Source organism: Amblyomma maculatum, unplaced genomic scaffold (assembly GCF_055883805.1).
Source record: "Amblyomma maculatum isolate TAMU_Amacu unplaced genomic scaffold, ASM5588380v1 scaffold_13, whole genome shotgun sequence".
In the NCBI taxonomy this organism is placed as follows: domain Eukaryota; kingdom Metazoa; phylum Arthropoda; class Arachnida; order Ixodida; family Ixodidae; genus Amblyomma; species Amblyomma maculatum.
Genome location: NW_028146738.1, coordinates 22,490,885 through 22,516,393, shown reverse-complemented (window position 1 = coordinate 22,516,393; position 25,509 = coordinate 22,490,885). Strand labels below are relative to the sequence as shown.

General features: G+C 45.2%; 1 protein-coding gene across 3 annotated transcripts in view; it reads right to left on the bottom strand.

Annotated features, from left to right (window-relative positions):
* The window catches only part of pan (transcription factor pangolin), a 215,918-nt gene that overhangs the window by 16,440 nt on the left and 173,969 nt on the right, over positions 1–25,509 (bottom strand). For 2 of the 3 annotated variants that reach the window (XM_084585839.1, XM_084585841.1), the window contains 2 exons: positions 6,181–6,378; positions 165–543 (listed from right to left, as the gene is read on the bottom strand). In XM_084585839.1, coding sequence (XP_084441965.1) covers positions 165–543; positions 6,181–6,378 — 577 coding nt within the window. The remainder of the gene's footprint in view (positions 1–164; positions 544–6,180; positions 6,379–25,509) is intronic. The other variant, XM_084585840.1, reaches the window with a different exon arrangement.

Genomic DNA, 25,509 nt, shown 5'->3' with positions numbered 1-25,509 from the left:
ACATATATGAATATGAGCATGCACAGCATATTTCAGTTTCATCAGCCAAATAGCAGCTGCAATTCAAGTCTTGGCATTTTTGCTAAAGAGAGAAACTTGAAGTTTGGAGACAAGAGTGCTATACCATCATTAAGCAAGCAAGGAAAATAAAAGAGCTTCCTCACCCTTCTCCCAAGTATCTGGTTGATGGCCGCACTCTCCTTGAGGGTGCACTCAGCGACTACCTTGGCACGCATTTCCTTCATGTACAGCATGAAGGCATTGAGGGGCTTCTTGACATGGTTAGTCGGCTTTTGGGGCTTCTTCTCCGTGCCGTTATGCTGCTGCTGCTGTGGTTGGTGCGGTTGGCTGCTGCTGCTACTGCCGTTACTGGGTGGGTGACCTGCTGGTTGAGAGGGAGGTGGCCCCCCGCCATGACCATTGAGACCCGCAGTTGCACCATTCACAAGGTCACCACGTGAGCTTGGTCGCCCCTGGTTACACTTGGAGGAGTCCAACGCGTGGTACATGGCCAGAGGATGCCTGGGAAATGGAGGGGCCACACTGCATTGGCAGAAGCAAATCCACATCCTAATACTCAGCAGCAGAATACCACAGTCAATAAACGAACATGGCGAGTTTTTGGCAGCCTTTAAAAAAAAACACTAATAGGTGATACAATTTCTCTATGCCTAGATAATATGTTAACAAACAGACCCTAATTCCAATTCTAGAACACAACTTCTAATTATGAAATTAAATGCAACCTTCTTAGAATTCATAGCACAGGGGTGGAAGCAGGCTCTAGCCATTTGGAGCAGGCATAGGAGCAGAAAAAGTCTTATTTTGGAGCAGCTTTGGAACAGGCAGATGGCGTTAAATTGCTACTAAGCGCATTTTCTCCACGCCTAAAAAGAGCTCTTTTTAATTTGGCCTCCAACAGAGCAGAAAATATGTTAAAATCGGACTAAAGTTAGATTTATTGAATGGAATAGAAAAAAAAATGTCAAAAACTGTTTGCGTTACAGCAATTTTACCTACATGACAGGTGTCTGCATTTGAGATGAAACGCAAGTAAAAACAACAATTATTCCTGGTTTCGTCAAGTGCTTTGCTTTGGGTACGCACACTGCCGGGAAGGTCGAAGGATTGCTTCAAAATCTTAAAAGCCTCTCTAACCCTTTCGCAGTGCTACTCAGTTGTATCGATACCGCTGCACAAAGCGGCCCCTTTGCATTTTGAGGATGCTTCACTGCACAGTCACATGGCGAAGCGCGCTGTGCGGTGAAACTGCATGTGATCAACAGGAAGCAGAAAGTTTTGTTTTGTTTGTTTTGTGGGGTTTAACGTCCCAAAGTGACTCAGGCTATGAGAGACGCCTAGTGGAGGGCTCCGGAAATTTCTAAATCCTGTGGTTCTTTAACGTGCACTGACATCGCACAGCACACAGGCGCCTAGCTTTTCGCCTCTATCGAAAAGCGGCCGCCGCAACCGGGATTCCATCTCGCATCCTTGGGCACAGTAGTCGAGCTCCCTAACCACTGCACCACCAAGGCGAGGCGAACCAAAATGTGGACGCATGCGCGGGACGTATGCGTTATGCGTTAGAACAGCGTGATGTCATCCCAAAACAAAAGTAAAAAAGAGCGGTGATGCCCCGAGCAGCTTCCGATGCGTGCACCTTTTGGCAGCCGCGGATTGGCATGAAAGCAAATCCAAAACGATGCGATTGAGCTTTATTTCAGAACTTGCGAACTTCCGATCATCGTCATACCTACCACAGCGCACACAATGTGCGTGAGCATAAAAGTTGCATGCAATTCAGGTTCGCGGAGGCCATTTCTGCGATTGCTGGCGGAAAGTATCGTACCCCAATATGTCACTGGACATCAGTGCGTTTGCCGCTCGCCACCCATCGTTGACATCTACCCTGCTGGACGCAGGCAAAGAGATGTGATCGGCCGTCGCGCCGCGGCTAATTACACTCGCTTTTCGCATGTATGTCCCCTTTAAATGGACATCGGCCGCGACCGCGCTCCTAATTCAAATTATCTGAACTTTCGAATTAACGAAGGTCAAAACAAAAACAATTTACTTTAGTCCAAAAACTGCATGAAAATTTATTCTGTATCCCATTTACAGAATTATTTAGGAGTGCAATGATTCCGAATATTTTTGCTCGAGCTCATGAAAGAAAAATAGACAAATGACAACTGCAAACAGCAGTGGAATCGATTAGCTGCTATTAATTTCAATTCAGAAAAGTTCTTGCCAGCTGCCTTTCGTGAAAGCCGCGGCTATAACAGAGTTATGACAAACAGCTCGAGTGCCCCAACTGTTGTGAATGAGATATGAGACAGTTGGAAAACAGTGCGGGCGTGGGCCCACACGATCACTTATATGACGCTAGCCATATCTCAATGGCTGAGCGCAGCGCCCCTTCCCCCTTCACTGCAGTGGATGGGTAAGGCGTAAATTTTAAATGCTTCTAACCCTCTTCTTTCTGCAACACAACAAAAATTAAGACTGTGTTCGCATTTTTAAACACATTTTTGTATGCATATGAAAGCCACCGCGTCTAGAGACGCGTTTGAAGCAAGGAGGTTGGAGACGCGGCTCAAGTTCAAGCGTGTCGGCTGCCTGCCTGCTTGAACCACGTCTGCAAATGCGGTGGCTTTCACATGTATACAAAAGTGTGTTGAAAAACACAAAAGCTTTATTATCTGTTTCGTTGCCGTAAAAAGGGGGTTAATAGCATTTAAAATTTCCGTCTTACCCATCCACCGCAGTGGAGGGGGAGGGGCGCTGCAGTCGCTTTGAGATTGGCTGGCGATCGTTTGGTCGCATTCCATAAAGAATTCTTTTTTTTTTTAAAGGTAGCGACAACTACACGAGTGCCCATTCGAGAGGTCCAAGGGGCAGCGGTAGCAGACGATGCGCCGCTCTCTTTCGTGCATGCCATGTACTCATGAAGCCGCACTCGGTGCACACATAAACCGGTTAATTAAACAGATTTGTGTCCTATGCTGCTCAGGAAACTTCAAAAGACAGGGACAGTAACTTACACATGCCTGTGCCACATAATCGTCGAAATAAAACGCGTGAGTCAAACGAGCCAGCCCATTCTTCTGAGCCATTGACTGAGTACAGCGGCTAGGAAACTGCTAATTGTGCTTTGAAATTAATAGCAAACAAATAGAAACAATATTTCAGTAAACTTTCTAAATAAAGAATAAGTAGATTCCAAGTGCTCTGCAAATCTTGGAAAAGTCGTTGCGCACAGAGCTCTAATGCAATGGGCGTCATTGCGTTTGTAAGCATTAGGCAGTACTCCGTTCTACACTTTTCTTGGCTCGAGTTTATTTCGTTTACACAGTATTCCTATAGCTTTATTTTGGAGAAAGTCGGTTTCCCTGCATCTGTGGATTACGAACCCATGCATACCTTCCAAGAACTACAAAAAAAAAGAAAAAAAGAAAAAAAAAAACGGTATGACGCGATAACAAAGCCAATCAATTATATATCCTCACTTTTATATTCTTTATTTGCTTTATATTTTTGTTTTCTTATAGCTTGCCGGGAGCGGTATTACAAAACTGCGTTCAGCTTGTTCAGCTTGCGTTCAGTTCGGAACGCTCTGTGGTTGGCTAAAAGCAAATGACACGAAAGGCTTTGGCTAGTATAACGCAAACTCAACCCTTTTACGTCAGCTCACATGCACTTCCGGTGTGGAGTTTCACCAAGGGAAAGAGCTCAAGCAAATCTCTACACCAGAAGTGCGTATTAGCTGACGTAAAATCATTCAGTTTGTGTTCACTTTCTGTAATACCGGCCCGGGGGACTATTCCATTAGAATAATGATGCAATTAAATTTCACACACAGGGACTTTCATTTTTTTTTTTTTTCAAATTTATTTATGGTTTAATTATTTTTTTCCAGACACCGATGCTTAGCATAAGTAAACACTGGCTTTTCATTCTGAGCATTTTGACACAGTTGTGCTCTTTATCCAATGTTTTCTTTTTCAATTATATCAATTAACTGATGAATTGCACTCACTTAATTTTCATAAAAAATCTCATCAAGCATTGGCTTTTCATTTTGAGAATTTTGACACCTTTATTGCACTTTTTTAGTTTTATTATCACTTTATTTGGTCAATAACACTCAAAATTTCCTTTATCACCATCAGCCAGCATTGAATTTTCATTCTGAGCATTCTGACACCTTTGAAGCTCACTTTTTTCATTTTTTTTTTTCGATTACTTCAATGAATTTATCAAATGGATGCTCGAAATTTTAAATAACATCATCAAGCAATAGCACTTCATTCTGACACCTTTGAAGACGCCTTTTCTGCATTTTTTTTATTTTTTTACTTCATTAATCATTGATTTCTTTACCTCTACATTGAGAGGTACTAATTGCCATAAGATTTTTCTTACGCCGTCCTCAACTATTTCCGAGACGCAGTGCCGGCAACAACTACCTACCACGACATCGACCGCTTTTCGGCTAAGCGAGATGTATAAGGTATTGCTTAATAAAGGGTACCTACTAGCATCCATGAGGCACCAATATTACAAAATTTGTTGCTGCTATCATCGCAGTGAGATACGGAAAAGAATTTTCTCCCGTTTTCCGCACAGTTCCGGCAGCCGAAGGCACAGCGTCAAGTACTGCATATACATTCCTAAAACTGCAATTGAGGCGTGTGAAGTACTTTTTGCTTGCCTAATCGGCCAATATGACGGTCGCAAACACAGAACGCCGTGCATTTCACCAGCACAGCGAGCACTGCTCGATCCTTTGAATGGAGCTTGGCGGCAAAGAGGTCACGTGCTGCTAACCGGCATATAGCTAGATCCAAGACCTTTTGCTACCTAAAAAAATAGAGGAACCTTGCCACTCCACAGCACTGCGTGCCACCCCAGTTTTCCAACTGGCTCTATCTAAGAACGTTGGTGCTCTTCTATAGCAAGCACCCAATGTTGCTCAACCAACGATAATAATCAGTTAAATTTGGTGTTGTACACTTGTGATGGTCAATAATTGCGTAAATTGCCGTTTTGGAGCAGCTTGGAGCAACAGGTCAGATCGCAGCAGGTACAGAATGGCGCAATTGGTGCAGCACTTCCATTTCTGATAGCAGGCATGACAGCAGTTCTGCTCTTTTTGTATGGGGCAAAAAAAAAACAAACTGAAAAAACATATTTCTCACATGCGCCGTCTATGGCACTCTCATGTATTACTAACTACTACCTTTTCTGCAAGCTCAGTAACAAAGAAAAGAGAAAAAAACAAGCTCTTGTCTCAGGACTTGATACTACAAATGATCCATTCCCGAGACAACTGCTTTAAATGCTTAACAAGTATGTTTGGAACTCTATTTCGAAGGCACTTGAGAACAAGTTAAGCAAATAGTTTTTTTTTCTTGAACAATTATGCGTGCTTATCTCATTTCAAAATGCATACACCTATTCCATCAAAATAAAACATGCAACAAAGTACTTTCTATAGCTACCCTTTCAAGAATTTCACACAAGCCAAAATGTGACTAGGCTGTTTTTTGTGAAGAGGCATCACTGCTACTGCATCTCACAGCAAAAAAGGGTAGTGGAGGTGCTAACGATTTTAGAGCACTTTTTCTTCAATGTTCCAGACAGTGTATGTAAAGTAAAGCACTTGACTAAACCAGAAAAAAGTTGTTCTTGCAAGGTTTCATCTCATATGTAAACAGCCATCATACAAGTGCTTTTATATCAAACTACTGTGGTGCAAACGATTTTTGGCACTTTCTTCAAGGCAATCGATAATTTGAACAATTTCTGTCACTTTTTTTTTAACGGACAATTACAGACTCCTTCCTTGCATAGGCACCAAATGACACCACCAGTATCAGTGGAAGATGCTTGTTTTGGGCTGTCGACGGTGCAGATGACGTGAATTTCGAAATAACTCTTATCTGATCAAAAAAATATGTAATCCAAAAGCAGCAAAGACAAAAATACAAAGACTGCCGTATGCCACATCTCTGCATCAAATTTCAGTACTAACGACGGAGTGATTTAACCGAGAGAAGCATTTTAGGGTGTAGATTCATCCCTGCAACAGTACTCAGCCCTTAATAATGTGGCTTTGCACGTTTTTGACAAGTAAAAGTCTGTCTGGCTACCACATACATGTCCGTGTATCCATACCTTGTGTCAGGGAGAGGGGAAGAGAGTTCTTGCTTGGGGCCCGGAGTGACTAGAGCCGGGTGTAGGCCATGTGGCATGATGCTTGGAGGCAACAGAGGAGGGTTCAGCCTTGGCAAAGTTGGTGCGTAGCTGCTGCCTCCCCTGAAGCCCCCGGAAGCCATCGGGGGCATTGGGTACATGCTAGCAGCTGCTGAGTGCCTGTGAGAAAATGGTACGTGAAGGTTCGTCATGTTGCATCCACATGAGACAGTCCTAATTAATTATAATACACTCAATGCCTACATTCAACTGTGGCGTAATGGTAAGGGTTGTCAGTAATCAACTTTGGCAAGGTGTTAATCAACTTTGGCAAGGTGTCCAGATGACTAATTTATAGTCTGGAAATAACAAATGAATACCGAATACTCAACTTCCACTGCTAATCTTGGGGCAAGGGCAAAATAAGTATAACCACAAAGTGAAAGCAAGAAGTATTTAAAGCAATGGTAGTATTCAATGGGGTTTAATAACCTGTGAAGTGACACTTGTGCTGTGAGGGATGGCGTAGTAGAAGGCTCTAAACTAATTCAGGCCACTTTTGACTCTAACATGCACAGACATCGCATAGCACTGAGCTGTTTTTGTACTTTGCCTCCAATGAAATGCAAACACAAGCCGAGTTTTGATTTTTTGTCTCCATGCTCTTGAAGCAATGCCTCATTTAACCCAATATTCTCATTCTCAAGTCAGTTGGTTTTGCTTTAGACTGCAAAAATTCATCTATTAAAGAAAAAGTTTATGCAGCTTATGTTCATTAAAATACCCATGATTGCACTTATATTAAAGTCTTGCAGATATAGCAAACAATTCAACATTGTTTAGTAGTCAAAGTAATGTCTAGTAGTGACAGATCATCACTTAAAATGAATAAAATTCACAATGCCATGCAATGCCTGTGGGTGCAGCTCCCACCACATTTTTCTTCCAGTTTTGTAAAATGAAAAACACAGCAAATTGCAGCCTAGCTGCAGCAGTTTGAAATTTTCAAACTTTGGGCACACACAGCAAGTAGGTGCACACCAATGGAAATTCAATTCAAGGGAGGCATGAGGGATCCATGACAAGAGAAGAATCAAACCCTGCTTTTGGGTAAGTTAATGTGACAGGACTGTGCACAGCAGCCCAGTGATACTGGATACGAACATAGCCCCTACGGGTGCTGTGTCCCTATATGGGGACGTGAACTTTGTGTGGCCTGCTGTTCAAAAAGGCAATGTAAAACACTTTTTTTTTTTAAGCATGCACCCTGAACTACTTTGTTGGACAACTGGCACCATCTTACGTGAAGTAAAAGAAATCCTGCCTCAAAAGCCCGGCAAAAATGAACACAGCTGTGTTCTATGAAGCTAACAGTAATTGCTTCTTGTTTTTGACACTTCAGACTGTTAGGAATCCGTGCTGACCGAAATATTAGCATTTATTTATTGAAGGAAGGGCCCGAGACTGTGATATAATGGCTATCATTCTTGCTACGAGTGTATCCAGCCTTGCATGCCTTTCTGAATATTAGCATTCCTGTTCGGGGACAGGGCACCTGAAAGCTGTCTCTCCGGCACACTTCTTTTCTGAGTGCTTGGAGTCACTTTCTTGCTTTGTGCGCCCTGCTGTGCAAAAACGCAAATAAAAGCACTGTTTTGGATGTTTCAAAATGCGCCAAACTCAATAAGTTGACAAACTTAAATTCCATGTGTCACTGTACCCTTTTAGGTCAAGAACCAGAAAATCACCGGTGAGGGTAATTTCTCACTTTCTATCTTTTCTGCTGTGCAACAGCTGAATAGATGCAAGTGCCTAGAAGCTTGAACAGAAACATATTTTGGAGATGGCGGCCTTCCAGATTGAAGCTGCGAACAACCTAATCGCGTACAGCACAATACCTCAAAAATAGCGCTGTTGGCCAGAGCCTGTTGCGATGAAGGCTAGACCACATTTGCTACTGACAGCTACTATTAGGTACGATGGCTACAACATTAAGCCAGCGCATGCTAACATACCGAACTTGCAGCGCTGTCGCTGTGAAGGATGCACAGCGAAATGTCGGATTCGCTGCCGAAAGTGCCACATCTTTTCGTGAATGCCTACTCAGAGCAATTGCTCTTACTTTTTTTACCCCAAGTATACTCTGAAGTGAAGTTAACCCTCTTTTATGCCTGAGGTCTCATAAAGAACACCATGCATTACTTTTTCTGTATTGAGGCGCCCTGTCCCCGAAAGGGGACATTGCAAAAGCCAATAAAACAATTTTCTTTCAGTTTCTTCAGGACACGTCATTTTAAGCGTGGAAAATTGAAAATGGCCCTCAGATATTTTTTGTATTGCAATGATTTTTTTCGCGCCTGAAGGGGATAATGAAGACATAACATTGTAGGTTGTGTCCAGTTTGTGCCATCACCAAGTGTTACTACAGTGTCATATCTAGTGAAAGCAATGTACACTTTATATTTCCTTCCTCAGTAAGCAGTGTAGCTTCAGTTTAGTAAGAGTTGGAGAGCTTGTAAAAAAGCCAGTTTAAAGCACTGTGCAATAAATGACCGAAGCAAGCAGATAATGAATTCCTGGAAGCCAGAAATTAGAGATTAGCTATAAATTAATCATACTCTCCCTCCAGTGCTGCAAGTTGCGCAGCCGAGATGAAATTGTGGTACACAAAATTCTATTAATTCTGTAGACTAAAACGTTATCAGTGCTGCGAAGTCCTCGAGTACAATAAAGCACTGGGAGCAGATTTCTCTGGCCACGACTTTTGATAACGTGACAGCTTCCTGTCATCCGACAAGACATAGAAAGCATGCCGAATTTTAAGGAAAAATATTCGTTCAGACTTCTAAGCATGTGAGGGCACACAAAAAATATTTCCTCAGTGGCAAGATGTGTCACTGAAGTTGAGCCCATGTATATAAATGCACAAAAAAAAAGGAGTGACTGACCATAGCATTTCTCACCAAGGCCCAACAACCCCTCTGCCTGCAGTGCATGCGTGCACAGATACACATGCACACACATGGCTGGGGCAGCACACTATGTCACAACCAAAACCATGCCTGCCTCTGCCTACCAATCAGTGAGCACACTATGCAGGTGGGCTGAGTGGAAGAGTCCCTCAATAAACTGCACCTCAAGGAATAGCTGCTGACATACTGAGTGTGACCAGTAGGTGGAATGATGCTCAAGGACGAGCAAGTACCTCAAAAAGTGAACAGAACAGAGGCAGAGGACATAGCCATGTACTGTTTGGCCGTCTTTTGTCACCTTCATGTGTAACTTATCATGCCTCAAGGGTTGTCAGGTAAGCCAGTTGGACCTGGCCATGGGAGTGGGCTCTTATCATGAGATGGGGGATGGCAACATAGCTACAATCATCATTTCTTCGCACTGGAGAACACCAATGTGCCTAGATGTTCGCTAAGTTTTTCACAATCAGTTTTACAATCAGTTGTGACATGTGCCAAACATACAAAATTTAATATCAAAATTATTTACCTTCCAACGTTCAAATCGCGAAGGATAGAAATTGAGAAAGTAATAAATACATTATTGAAAGCTCATGCACCTACATAGAGAAATCAAGTTTATAAATTTGCTAGTATTGCTTCAATGTACAAAAACCAATGTGTTGGAAACTTGCAACACCAGGAATTCAGGTCATGTTGTGCAACAAGCACAAATTGTTAAAGAGACCAAGTCAGAAGGGTGTGTTTTTAATGGAATACATACAAACAGCAGTTGTTCTTGCTTTGACAGCAGTGCAGATTGTAATTGTGGCAATCAAAAACCAATTCTGTCAATTGCAGCAGACACTTTCATCTTGTTACAGTGGTAATGTTTTCAGAGCAGTATGTTCTAGTTTGCTTATGAAATCAAGTTAGTAATGCAGCACTCTGCTTTACTAATTCATTCACATGATCATCATGCCTAAACAAACGTCTCCCTGCTATCACATGGAACGTAGTCGTGATCCTATTTTCCGTTGGAACATGCGTTTTGTTGTTTTGTTTTTTCGAATGACTCCCATCGGTTTGTGGTACAAGCTCTTTGAGAGAGAATCTATAATGAATTGCAATATATCTGCAGAAACATAATAAACGGTGTAAGTGCCTTTTAATGCAAACTTTCAGAGAACCAGGGTATTCATGTGTTCATGGGTGTGTGCACACACGTGGATATGCATGCACATACAAATGCTTTTGGAGAATTTGGTACAAATAACTTTTATGCCAATAATTTTGCCCTGTTCTTCCCGCAGCGATTTTTGGAAAAGTTGAGAAATGGTGATTCACAGAACACTGGGTCGATGTCATAATGCACGCCCTGTGCATTTTCATCAGAAAGTTCTGCTCGCTGAGAATACATGACCATAACAGTATGCGTCAAACTGGTATGTGTGAGGAGTGCACAGACATATCATGTATTTGGTATCTGTGGTATTTGGCAACCGTGTATTTAGTGTGCCAAAAATTTGAAAAACTAGGTGTAAGGAGCTAAGGCGTACCAAGTTCCCATCGTTACTACAAGTTCTCCTTCCTTCCTTCCTTTCAAATATGCAGTTGAATGTGATAGCTACGTGAAAAGTTTACTATTATGTTACAGTTTTAAGAAAGCTTGATATACGCCCCCATAGGTATACCATTTGGTTTCACGGTAAATATTATCTTAAAAAACAAAGCATACATTTTTAGATAGCTCAGCACAAATGAATGCCAGAGAACTCACAAGCATGAGAAAAGGTGCCTCCAGAAAAGATAACTTTTTTTTTATATATGAAAGCACCAGCTAAAACCCTTTCAATAGTCCGTAAAAATGCTAGCCCATTTCATAATAATGGTGTCCATGATTAGCTCATGATTCCTTTTTGCAATCTGTGGATATATTTACCATTTGAGCCAGACAGGTTTCCAGATAGTTGTGCAAAATGTGCCTCTGATTTTCACAAACATGTAAGATAAGAAAATTTAGACTCCAGAAAATTTTAAGCTTTTCGCACTTCTGAAGCAGTGGCCCCTCTTTGTTCCTGTGGGTGTCTTTTTATGCAGACTGGCTTTACTGTTACAAGTGCTACTGAGGAGGAGAGAGACATAGTTTTGCCCCCTCCAAAAAAATATCCTTAGTTATATTTTGAAATCACAAGTTAGAGCATATATTACACTTTGGTATTTGAAACTTCGACATACAAAAATGCCTTATACTATGTTTTCATGTGGTTGAGAGGGAAGGTGGGAGGTTTACATATGCATTTTTCTTACTTCGTAGAAAAAAATGTATTCTTAAACTTGGTGACTCACTGGTACAGTTTCTAACTTTTAGATCACATTTATTACACAAGGGTATTCAGGAAAAATGCAGGCTTAACTCCATTTTTCTCAAAATAGCATTTTTGGAGGTTTATGTACTTTTCCTCAAGAAGTATTTTTTTTCCTACTTTAGAGCAATGCATTTAGCATGTTTCGAACTAGAATCAATAACATCAATAATATGCTAAGTGTTTCGGCAAATTAATACTTTTAAAAATTCCTGAAAGCGGTAGGTTCAAAATTAAAAAAAAAAGTTTGAAGAAAAATTCTCTACTGCAGCAGAAAAAATATGCAGCAAGATTTCTCTAAATATCTAGCTAATTAACTAACACCCACTAATCTACTATCTAATGGTCAAAGTTGAGAGGTTAGTTTCCAGGGGAGTTTGAAGCCATGAAAAAAAAAAATGCCATATCAGTTTCTGAAACAAAGAAAAGCTCATTTTCTCACGCCCTACAGCGCGAGGAAATGCCACGTATTTTTTTCCTGAATGAAACCGAAAATGTGCGCAAGAGATACGCAGGAAGCTAGGCACAGAAGCGATGTCCGGCGATAACATATGAAGTGACTACAGCACACAGATCCGCAACCGCTATTGCGCAACGTCACGCTGATTTTTTTTTTATTAATTATTTTTTTGCTTCGCACCTTGAGTGAACGGGAAAGGCCAGCCACTGGCAACTGCGTGATCTTCATCTTCAAGGGCGAGGGTGCAAAATAAAGGGTAGAACAAGTCACAGTAAATCAGGGAGTTCAAATCTGGCACCGTTTTAACTGTACACGTCATCACCAGATGTCGCTTCTGCACCGATCTTCATGCGCGCCTCTTGCGCTTAGTTTCGGTTTCATACGAAGGGAAAAAAAAAAAAAAAAGCTGTGCTCGCGCTGACAGCTTTTGAAAATGACATTTTCTTCGTTTCAAAAACTGGTATGGCATCGTCTTGGTCACAGCTTTAGACTCCCCATTGAGACTATACCCAAAAGCGATAATTAAGAAAGTTAATTAGTGCGTTTTGATTAATTATCCGACTAATTAGAATAGTTCTTCAGTATATTGTGTCCGACACGACAGAGTCTCTTCCTGTAAAAACTTTTCTGATCTTGTGAGGGCTATATTTAAAATTTTTTGACAGCTCGCTAAAACAACCAGTATATAATAATCAAAAGCTTAAGTCAGTTTTTGCATTTACGAGAAAAAACATTCACGGGTGCAAATTCTGCTCAAAGCACAAAATTTTAGTCCCGGTTGTGTAACATAACAATTTCTCCCCCTCATACAAATTTTCAAGGCCCTTCATTCAGTACATTTTAATCAAAAGGTGTATAACGACAAAAATATTTGATGTAGACGACATTTTCAATCCTGTTTTGCGCTGCAGGGGCGCATGCATCCATTACCTATGACTGAATAAACCTTTAGCTGAAAGTTAGCGCATGCCCTGTTTTGCTGTCAGCTGTCCTCGTTTTTCTGTGCTGTCCAGCTCTCCGTACTTTATTGCATTTAGGAGTTTGCTACAAAATTTGCAATCCATGCCTTTTGTATTAACTAGTGTACAGCCAATGTTGGAAAACCACCAGCAAAGCTTCAACCCACCTTAAGCCCTTTGAATACGCGTGTTTCTGCTTGCTTTTTTTCAACTCGCCGTGTGAAAAATGTGCTCGCATTGACTTCCATCTTTTCATGTTCCGGTTCCATCAATCAAACAGTGCATGTTCAGATCACTTTAAGGTCATGCGATGGGGGGGGGGGGGGGGGGGGACAAAAAAAAAACGCAATATCATTTTTCATACGTAGTTTTAATTCACTACAACTAAGCCGGGCTGATTCAAGAGGTGGAATGAGTAAATGATATATCAGCAGCTATGGTGTTCCTTTTTTTTTTTTTCCGTGCATCAGGTGACCTAAACTACTATACCTTTCAGCTAATGAAATCGGAACAGCATCAAGCAGATATTCAACTATAAATTATTATGGTGTCATAGGGGAACAAACACCACGGGATTTGCCTACGACTCTATACGACAGAAAGCAAAATTAATACGAAACCAAAAATTTAGCTTCCATACTACTTTAACATCATTTGGTCACAGAAGAACATGATATGGTGAAGATCAGTTAATTACCACAGTAACAACTCGCTGCACATTTCAATTTTTTATGTTTGAAGTTGGATTTGGCCGCCACAATAGTTGTGAATGTTACAAATTGCGTTCATAGGTGGCGCTAGGGCACAAAAGTAAAGGAACGGAGCAAAACCAAAGCAGGCAAAACAGCGGAGAGTACGAGTTTTGTTGTATTTGTTTTTTAATGCCATCGCTGATAATTAATTATTTTGAAATTCACAGGGAAAGACAAGAAATGGTCATACGAGCATGCAGCGACCAGCGATACTGTCGATGCAGCACGCGCCCGGATTCCGGTATCCCCGAGACCGCCCGACAGCAAGGCGCCAGAGAGTTGGAGAATATGTCCACAGATGGCGCGAACGGCGCACGACCAGCCAAAGTAAACAAAAAAGTACTAGGCATCAGAAACGGTGCTGCATGATAGAAGATATGTGGAACTCCACCGAGCAGGAAGGTGTGCAAATAGAGTTTTGTCTACTCACAAAAAGAGCTTGATTGATGTCAAACCGACACACGCCGTTGCTCACAGTAACCTTTCGTTCACCTTGTGGAAATTACTTTTATGGAAAACAACCAATGTTTTCGGACAAGGTCACAATGGCCAGGATTTTGCTACAGTAGTAAACATATCGAACTGCTTTTACAGAGAAGAGAGGGCAATTTTCTTTTTCTCTCAAGGACACTAACAGCTACATAAATGTATAAGCAAGCTACATCACATTGCGGGAGGGAGGGAGGGGGGGGGGGGGGGGGGGGGGGCTCTGTATCGTGTGTTTTGGTATAGGCTACTCGCCCAATTACAAGTTTGTTCTCCAGAAGTAGAGGACGCCAGGGGATGTGAATTTGGAGCTTTGTCGAACTTCAGCTGTTCGTTTAGGTCTTTTCTTGAAGTACGGAAATAAGGGAACAAGAAAGAGAGAAAGATAGAACACGCGACCGCCGTTTCTTTTGTCTTGCACGGGCACAGAAGGCCTTGGTGACGAGCACCGCTAAAGGCTCTCATGAAAGAAAGCACCACCCTTCGATCCCAGCACGCTTCCAAGGTAAAGCGAGCTGCAGCCACACTGCGTATACAGGCGGCCCAGAACAGAAAAAGAGAAAGAAAAAAAAAAGGGGGGGGGGGGGAGGGGGGGCGCATTGGATTACGTCGTGTATGTGCTCTACTTAGCCCAGCAGTAGTGCCGTCGAACGCTACCCCCCCCCCCCACACACACACACATACTTTTTTTTTTTTTTTTTTTTTCACGCAGCTTCTGGCACTGACTGCTAATTAAAGCCTTTAAACAGGCCGTACTCTCTTGCGCCCGGGGCAGGCGCACGGCGAGCTGCTTTGTTCTTGACGCAAGCAGCTGTTCGTTTTACGTCTTGCCGGGAGCGCCGCGTCTGCTTCCGAGTGGCACAGTGGGCTCGTTCGAATGCGCGATTCGCTCCCGCGCGCGTGCTTCGGACCAGCTGTTGCGCGAGGCGAGTCGGCAGCGACACGACCTGCGAACGCAACTCAGGAAACGCCCTTCGAACACCCACTATTTGCTCTGGGAGAGTCCGGGAGCAGCAGCAGAGCTCTGGTCACGCTATTTTCGGAGCAATAAGCAGGCGCCATACAAAGGGCCCAGCTATGTGGCAACACGTTTAAACTTTCTCGTTTCTCAGAAACGCCGCCTCCATGAGTACACGTCAATGGTCGCCACCAGTCAACACCGCCTAGGTGCCGAAATGCATCGGCAGAGAGCCTATGCCCTCTTGGCCTCCATCGACACCCATTGACAGCGGCTCTTCAGCCATTACTTTGATGGTGCGAAGCTAGCACCTCTTCCTGGCGGCTGACTCACTGGTTGGTGGCTCATAGCGCTCGAGCAACACGCCACGAAAAAAAAAAAAAACATTTCATCTGCTCCTCGTTTCAACCCTAAACCCCCTGCCAATCGATCCTTCAACCGCCCGCTTCGCCCAACCCTTTAAGGGTCCACACGTACCACCGCAATCCTTAGAAACTAAGCTAAATAGTCCCAAACAGTGGGTTTAATTAAAGCATATTTTCCCACGACAAGGAACGCAAAGCATACTTATGGTTCGCCCGAAGCGAGATACCTTGGGCGCTGCATGCCGAATCGACATCCGCACCTCACAGAACGGCACCGCAGGCGAGAATGAACGCACCAGACAACGGCAGTTCCCAAAAAGCTGCAGTTTACCAAAAATACAAAACTGAGGCGAAGCAGCTGCGATAACGACAGACAAGGGCAAGCGCACAGTCATCATACAGGTGTCAGGTTGGCTGCGCTCAGATTTATATTACGAGATGGCGCACGGCGGATGCAAACCATGGGATTGCGAAAGAAGACATAACACCATAAACAGATGACAGCTCAGAAGTGCCGCACCATATATCGGGAGGCAATTTCGTAGCACTTATACAAGTGGACAGGCGAAATTGAACGGCTGGTGAAATACGCACTTTCTCATCGTTTGCCGCGCGCCCACACAGTGCAGCAGTTTGATCATTGCTCGAAAAGTATGCAAAACTGGAAACCAAGAATAAAGATAACCGATGCATGGGACTGCAATTTCTTGCTGCTCGGGGCTGTGTTCAAGTTTGCTTTCTCTAGAGAAGCCTTCGTCGGAAAAAACCAAGTGTTACGACCAAGCATCCGCATTTGCGCGCTCTATTGTTCGCCTGTGGGCATGAATAAGTGCTTTGGAAATGTGGTGATGGTCCAATGGCTCTAAGTGAGCCTGTTTCCAGGAATCCTGTTTTGTAAGCATGTTTTGCTTTGTGGACAACCTGCAAATGCCAAATTGGCCCTGTCAAGAGAACGTCTGGAAAAACACAAAGAAACGTCCCCCTGCGGGAAATAGCAGGAAGTGCTTTCTTTCTTTTGTTCACCCTTCCAGTCGAGAAGTGCTATCCTCCAGTGATGAATGCCTCCTATCCAAAGGAGACGACAGAGTGACATGTCCGCTGACGTGCAGGACAAGAAAGGAGCATGACTCATACGGCCATTAAGTGATTTCCCGGGAATGCAGGAAAGATTTGCAATTGTCGAAAAGGGACCATGTTGGGAGCCCTATGCGGCGCCACGTGCACTCGGGTTTCTGAGAAGTAAAACCCCTTTTCAGAACCAGCCTGTGGTTTCTTTGCTGAAGAATAGAAATGTACCTCCTCTCCTCGCCGTTCCCAAGCTTTTCCCGCCAACAAGTGATCACGCCCAACGAATGAATGCCGGACCAGTCAGTGCTTCAGACCATCAGTGCAGTGATGTGTTCGATTGGATGCCGATACCTGAGGGGCGTGCCCTGGATTTGGTTGGTCAACATCTTCAGAGAGGGGCTGGACATAGGGGGGTTTTTAAGGACGCTGCAGAGCACGAAATGTCGCTCTGGGCCCTGGGTAAACGGCTCATCCAGTCGCTTCTCGCTATGAACTCTTAACGCTTGTCCTTTTGCTGATGTACCCTTCTTTTTCATGTAAATATTCTTGTAAATACGTTTTCTCAAAGTGCCAGTAAACCTGCTTGTACATATTTTACCAACTTCGAAGATTCAGTCCTTCTTCAACCCCGAGTCTCTGCACGCTACCAAGTGAAGGCCGGGTCGACATAGCCCCAGCAGCACGACAACTGGTGGCAGCGGTGGGATCTGAATCTACAAGCCCCAACACTGGTGACCAGCGTTGGGATCTGAATAATCAAGGGTTTTCGTGCCAAACCACTTGTATCAATTCCCAATTCCTCACACAATAGCAACAGGTCCGGTTTCTGCAGCTTTTGTAGGTCCATGATCGTTCCGAGTGTTGGCTACTTCCACAACAACTGGTGATCAGCGGTAGGATCTGAATCTACAAGCCCCAACACTGGTGACCAGCGTTGGGATCTGAATCTACAAGCCACAACATCTGGTGATTGGAGGTGGATCTGAAGCTACAAGCCACAACATCTGGTGATCGGAGGTGGCATCTCAAGCAACAAGCAGGCGCAACAATCGGCCAACAAGAAAGCAGCTCGGAACATCGATCGCATGTGTGGGTGAGTGCTTGGCTTTTCTTCTGATGTGGACCAGGTTCTAGAACAGGGTTAGATTTTAGAACTGGTAAAAAGTGTTGAAACGCCTTTAGGTTTGGTAGTTTGCACAGTTGTTTTGGAAGTAGCCAACACTCGGAACGATCATGGACCTACAAAAGCTGCAGAAACCGGACCTGTTGCTATTGTGTGAGGAATTGGGAATTGATACAAGTGGTTTGGCACGAAAACCCTTGATTATAAAGGCAATCACTGATCTGGGAACCGATGATGAGGAGCTCAGTGAAGCATGGAACCTCATCGGTCAAAAAAAGGAACAGCTCAGACAGCAGAAAGAGTGGGAAAAAGAGGAAAAGAAGCGTGAAAGAGAAGCAAAAAAGCTGGACCAAGAAATTGAGCTCCGGAAATTAGAACTAGAGTTGAGCAAGAGGTCGGGCGATTGTCCCCAGCTAGCGGTACCTCTTCTCAACAAGGAGACAGATTTCAAGATGTCAAAGTACATGCAGCCATATGTGATATCAGGGGATATCGGTCTGTATCTGGCTAACTTTGAGCGAACTTGCGAAAAACTGTCCTTCCAGCGAGACACTTGGTCTCAGAGATTATTGACGGTTCTGCCCTGCGAGGCAGCGGAGGTTGTCGCGCGGCTAAGCAAGGAGGACGCGGACAACTACGAGAAGGTCAAAGCTTGCCTTCTGAGAAAGTATAGGCTTAGCGCCGAGGCGTTCAGACAACGTTTTCGGAACGCTACTAAGTCCAGGGACGAGAGTTACCCTGAATTCCTGTACAATTTAAGAGTTAATTTGGGCGAGTGGCTAAAGAGCACTGATTCCTACAGTGATAGGGACGCTGTAGTCGAGCGAATTCTTTTGGAGCAGTTTTATAACTGCCTCCCAGAAAAAGAAAGAAATTGGTTACAGGACCGAGGCGAAATTAAGTCGGCAACTGAAGCTGCCGAACTTATTGAGGAGTATGCTTCACGCCGACAATTCAGCAACACAGCAGTGGATAGACCCCGCAATCCCAAGTTCAGTGTAAATAACCGTCAGAAAAGGCACTTTGCTAAATTTGCAAACGAAGAAAGGAAGGCTTCTTCAGGCAAACGCCCTAGAAAGGACGGCAATGAGAAAAGTGGGGAAGTGACCAACGCGCAGAACACAAAGAACAAGTTTGAGGCTAGGAAGCCGCTCACATGCTTTAGGTGTCATGAGCAGGGTCACATTGCCGTCAACTGCCGGAAAGAAAAGTTTGCTTTCTCGTATGTCAGTGACTGCGATGAAAATATGCAGCTTTTGGAACCCTACCTGCATGACCTAGTAGTCAACGGGAAGCCTTGCAAGGTACTGCGCGATTCGGCCGCAACGATGGATGTTGTCCATCCGGCGTATGTGTCGCCTTCCGACTATACAGGACAGTGTGCGTGGATCCGCCAGGTAGTGGAGGAACAGAGTGTGTGCTTGCCAATCGCGAACGTGGTCATCGAGGGCCCTTTCGGCGAGTTAACAACCGAGGCTGCCGTTTCAGAAAAGCTGCCTAAGTGCTATCCGTATTTGTTTTCCAACAAATCGGACATGCTACTGCGAAAGAGGGGCATCCTTTTCGGAGACAGTGTTGTGCAAGCATTAACACGTTCAAAGGCGCGAGAACCAGCTACGCTGCTCATACCAGAAAAATCCACAGCGGAGGAAACGGCAGTTAAAACAGTGGTCGATGCGGAAGATAGCGGGTCAGAAAACTTGGAGAGCGAGGCATCTCAGATAAGTCAACTAGAAAGTGAGCTTGATAAGACACGGAATGAGGACGTCCTTGGGAGTAACCTCTTGCCGCCAGCGTCTAGTAATCTAACGAGACTTTTAAGTGAAAACCGAGAGGACTTAGCTATGGAGCAAACCGTGGTAAATCTAACGTTAAACCTTCCCGAGGAGATGGGGGACAACTTGATTTGCCTCAGCGGAAAAGGAAGCAACGCTCAGGAGCTTCTCAAAAAGACGGAGCAGAGAGGAGAACTAAAGAAATCCCAGCTGTCCGATCTGGGCGAGATAATAACAGAGTTTGAGGCCTGCTTCGTGGACAGGCCAGGCAGAACTGATTTGACTGAGCACGATATTGAGCTGACTTCAGACGTGCCAGTGCGATCAAGGTGCTACCGATTTTCTCCAAGGCAAAGAGAAATTCTGGATAGGGAAGTAACTCGCATGCTGGAATTGGGAGTAATAAAACCCTCGGAAAGCGATTATGCTTCGCCTATGATCTTAGTAGAAGCTCCAGGTAAAGACCCTAGGCCTGTGGTAGACTACCGAAAGCTAAATTCTCTCACCAGGGATCAAGTGTATCCTATTCCGAATATTGAGGAGAGAGTAGAACAGGTCAGTAGAGCGGCATATGTGACTACGCTGGACCTTACTCGAGGATACTGGCAAGTACCGCTCACTGAACGCGCCAGCAGATACGCGGCTTTCGTCACTCCGACGGGCAGCTACCAGCCAACAATGATGAGTTTCGGGCTCAAAAATGCTCCATTTTGTTTTTCCCGACTCATGGATAGGGTTTTAAATGGGTGTGAAACATTCGCGGTGCCTTATTTAGATGACATTGCGGTTTTTTCCGACTCATGGGCGGACCATATGGTACATCTAAGAGCTGTACTGAGCCTTTTGCGTCAAACTGGACTAACCGTAAAGGCCGAGAAATGTTGCCTGGCAAGGGCGACCGTGGACTACTTGGGTCACAATGTAGGTCAAGGTTTCAGGAAACCCAGCGAGATTAAGATTTCTGCGGTAGCAGACTACCCGCGGCCGAGCGCGAAGACGGAATTCGGGCATTCTTAGGGCTGACGGGATACTACACCACTACATCCCTCACTATTCATCTTTGGCTAGCCCTCTGACCGACGCTCTCCGCAAGACAGAACCGACAAATGTAGTCTGGGACGAACAAAAGGAAGCCTCCTTCGTAAACCTGAAGGCTGTGCTGATTAGCCGTCCGGTATTGCGAGCTCCAGACTATGGCCGAGAATTCACGGTCCAGTGTGATGCCAGTGATCGAGGGTTAGGTGCTGTTCTCTGCCAGAGAGATGACGACGGTAATGAGCACCCCGTGCTCTACTTGAGCAGAAAGCTGAGTTCTAGAGAGAGGGCTTATTGCGCGTCAGAGAAAGAGTGCGCTTGCATTGTATGGGCCATTCAAAAATTGCAGTGCTATCTTGGAGGGGGCCAAATTCACCGTAGAGACGGACCATTGTCCCCTGGCTTGGCTGCAAACTGCGACATCGAAGAAACAGTCCGCCTTCTTAGGTGGAGCTTGATTTTACAGCAGTACAATTTTGAAATAAGATACAAAAAGGGGAAGTTAAATGGGAATGCGGACGCGCTTAGCCGCTCTTTCTAAGCGGTCCGAGATGTTCCTCACCATGTATCCAAATTGATAATCAGGTTTTTTTTTTCCGTGCGCTTGTATATGTGTGACTATGTAAAGCAGCACGTTTGGTTTTCTAGGAATACGTGGGTCCTGAACGTCTTGAGAGTGGGCTTTTCTCGAACAACAATGGCAGTTTTCTTTTGACCTGGTCTCTTCAGACGGGAGCCGAGTGCTTGCTTCGACATGTGGTTGAGTTTCAGACAGCTCGAGCAATTTGGCCTACAACAATCAAGACAACGCGACAAGCAACAGCGAGCTTCAAGCGTTCACGTGCAGGCCATTAAGTCGTCTCTTCATGCAGCAGCTGGGACTGCTGCCCTCCGAGTCTCTTCTGGCGGGGGAGGAGGCTGTTACGACCAAGCATCCGCATTTGCGCGCTCTATTGTTCGCCTGTGGGCATGAATAAGTGCTTTGGAAATGTGGTGATGGTCCAATGGCTCTAAGTGAGCCTGTTTCCAGGAATCCTGTTTTGTAAGCATGTTTTGCTTTGTGGACAACCTGCAAATGCCAAATTGGCCCTGTCAAGAGAACGTCTGGAAAAACACAAAGAAACGTCCCCCTGCGGGAAATAGCAGGAAGTGCTTTCTTTCTTTTGTTCACCCTTCCAGTCGAGAAGTGCTATCCTCCAGTGATGAATGCCTCCTATCCAAAGGAGACGACAGAGTGACATGTCCGCTGACGTGCAGGACAAGAAAGGAGCATGACTCATACGGCCATTAAGTGATTTCCCGGGAATGCAGGAAAGATTTGCAATTGTCGAAAAGGGACCATGTTGGGAGCCCTATGCGGCGCCACGTGCACTCGGGTTTCTGAGAAGTAAAACCCCTTTTCAGAACCAGCCTGTGGTTTCTTTGCTGAAGAATAGAAATGTACCTCCTCTCCTCGCCGTTCCCAAGCTTTTCCCGCCAACAAGTGATCACGCCCAACGAATGAATGCCGGACCAGTCAGTGCTTCAGACCATCAGTGCAGTGATGTGTTCGATTGGATGCCGATACCTGAGGGGCGTGCCCTGGATTTGGTTGGTCAACATCTTCAGAGAGGGGCTGGACATAGGGGGGTTTTTAAGGACGCTGCAGAGCACGAAATGTCGCTCTGGGCCCTGGGTAAACGGCTCATCCAGTCGCTTCTCGCTATGAACTCTTAACGCTTGTCCTTTTGCTGATGTACCCTTCTTTTTCATGTAAATATTCTTGTAAATACGTTTTCTCAAAGTGCCAGTAAACCTGCTTGTACATATTTTACCAACTTCGAAGATTCAGTCCTTCTTCAACCCCGAGTCTCTGCACGCTACCAAGTGAAGGCCGGGTCGACATAGCCCCAGCAGCACGACACCAAGTCAGAGGAATTTAAACGCCGAAAAAAGAACGCAGTCGCTACCTCTCCAACGCATTATTTGCTGCCGCAGAGGGCAACAGGAGGGCACGCAAAAACATGTACGGTGCGCTTCCTAAAGCTCACGCAAAATTAAATCGTCGAGAAAACTACAATCGCGAGCATTGCCGCCTGCGGTATGTGGATACTAGGCGCGCCACAGTAGGAAAATGAACAGAGTGACAGAGACCTGAGGAGGGATCCGCTAGAAAGAACATGGTGAAGGGAAAGAGCGGACAAAACGAGGGTGGTAGGTTAGGGACACAGCCAGCACACAAAACTGAGGGCAAATAAGCTATAAGCGGTTTCTCAGAAATATAGCAATGGAACGCCAGTATTATTTTAACTATGCTCACCAGGCTCGGTAAACTACGAGCTTCAAGTCGAGCACGAAGCTCGCACGGCGCCCCACAACGCAAATGCATTGAAGCCAGTCCATACACAATCCAGAAACGGATTAAACCCCAGCCCGGTGACGGCCGAGACGCAATCGCTCAAGAGGAGACATAAGCCACGCTGCGCCCGCCAGGGTGGGGAAAGGGAGAGGCCTCTTCAATAACAAGCGCGGGAGGCAGGCGAGAAGCAAAAAGTAGCGTAATGACATCGGGAAATATAAGCGGATCGGCTAACGTTTAACAACGCCGGCAGCGGTACCCGACACGAGGGGGGAGGGAGGGAGGGGGGGGGGGGGTTGCAACGCATGCAAATCCCAGCCGGGGGTTCAGGCCGAGTGCGCAGGCCCCTCCTTCCACGTCGATCCATCACGTGGTACGCCGGGCGTGGCGCCCATTGGTCGACGCGGACAAGCCCAGCCTTCCAGCTCATCAGACCAAAGAACCAATCGATAGCGGTCTCCCGGCGAATCACTTCCGCCAGAGGAGACGCTCCCGCTTCCGGTTCGCACGCCGAAGGCTGCTGCGGTAGCGCCCTTTCGTCGACATCGCACCCCGGCCGAAGCGCTTGTCGAGAGCAGGTACTGGATTCTATGTGAACGCGCCGTTGTACTCGCACAACCACGGCGCAACGGAGAAAGGTAGCACCACCTTTGGTCGTGCAACCCTTCTCTGTGCATGGTTTACAGCATGGCTTCTCGTTTCTGCCCCACCTCGGAAGTGGGGGAAGCAAGCATGGAAGCGGGAACGATGAAATTGTGGCGTGTGAGGACAGCGCTTAAGACTGCGCTAAGAAACTGGCCCGTAGTACAACACGGGAGGGAGTCCACCACGGGCGACAAAACAGGTGCGCCCTTTCTTCCCGCACCGTTTAGAAAAGCCCCCTCGGCTATCACGATCGCTCTCTCGCACTTCTTTAGCGTCGCTTCGGTGGGCGGCAGCTGAACCACACGGCTTTTAAGGCCGAGACAAGAAAACACGTCCTGCGAGCGAGATAAGGGGTTCATTAGAACGCGAGCCGAGAAAAGCTGCCAGCCGTGCCTCAATGGGATCCGCACAGAGATCGGGACCAGCGTTGATTAGGGCCTGGTTGAAAGCAGCCATAAGCACGGACACGCAGTCCCACGAATAGTAGTAGAACGCCTTTATTCACACTCGGTGAAGGTCAAAGCAATTAAATCAATTTTCGTTATTTATGTGCGAAAAGTAAGCAAATGTAACTTCTGCGTTGGTCTCAGAGGTGCATTTTACTTGAAGCAAGATGGTAGAGATGCTTATTGATTGAAATTAACTCCCCCGTAAAGCCATTTAAGCAGAAAGTGCACTAGGTTTGAACAAAGGCCTGCAGTAGCAAATAAAGGTTGATATGTGTCATCACGCATATATTTACGCAGAAAAGTTGTACCAAAACTTGAATGTCAAAAGTATTGCACTCTTCAGTATCTTAAAAGACGTGTGAAACAAGAATCGTTCCACTGCCGTTGGTTACGGAACACCGCCAGAACAGTTTACAGAGAATGCACGAAAAATGAGATCTGAGAAAATCGACTCGTTTATCAACGTCAAAACGCACAGCACTCGAAAAAGCGAAGCGATTTCCCGCGTTTAACACCCCGAATGCTTTTGCTCGGATAAATGCGGCACTACAGGTAAAGGAAGCTCTCATCTAATCCCTCTTCACGGTGATAGTAAGGTGGATCGCGCTCTCAAGCCCGCGAAACTTGCGATGCACCGTGAAACCATCAGAGGCGCGATTAGGTCAAAATTTTTTTTGACGATCAAACCGGGAAGAAAATAACGTCTTTTCTTGTAAAGCACATTTCGCCATAATATTTCGTCACGATACGGATAAACACGCGAGGGTCAAGAAAGAAGTTAACTGAGCAATCTAAAATTCTGACCAACTTCCTCATTCCGCACTCCTTCTTAAAACGAAAAAAAAAAAAAAAAATCAACGCAGCAGATATGGCCTTACAGTGGGAAGCTGCAAAAATTAGGTGGGTTGACGCCCTCAGTGCGAACGCATAAACAACCGAGACCGGCGCGCGAAGCACACATTTTATGGCAAAAAAAAGGGTGTCCCAAAAGTGCGGAAACGAAATTCATAAGCGCCCGGTTCATTTATTTTTTTATTTTTTTTTTTCTTAAATTGCCGTACCGGAATTCCGCCGAGACAGAACAACTCCACTCCATTACCGTTCAAGAACGCCTTACGCAAAATGTGCCGAAAAAGAAGAAAATAAGCAAACGGTCTCCACACATGGCATTCGAAAGCTTTCTTGAGCGACGAAAATCCTTCCAGAAAGTCCCGCTTTGTTCCTTGGGAGCTGGAGTCCGTGCATTTAACGAGTAAAAATGTTTTGAGCCATGGTCGCTCACTGATTGTAGTATTCTTCTGCTGAGTATTAGGGTGCGGATTTGATTGCAGTCACAAAATAAAAAGCTCCATTTCGTCGCTCAAGGTTATTGGGACAAGTCCGCTCAGTTTGTTGTCATTTAGCGCCGCAAAGAAGGAACTGCCTACCATTCGTCGTTTGGGAATAGCCGATGTTCCTGCAACGTTAGCGCATGTAACGCCTGAGCTGCCGTGTATATAACGACGACTCTCATTCAAACCACGCCGGGGAAATTTCACGCGAAGTTACGTGTCCCCCGAGACCCCTTGCTCTCGCGTATCA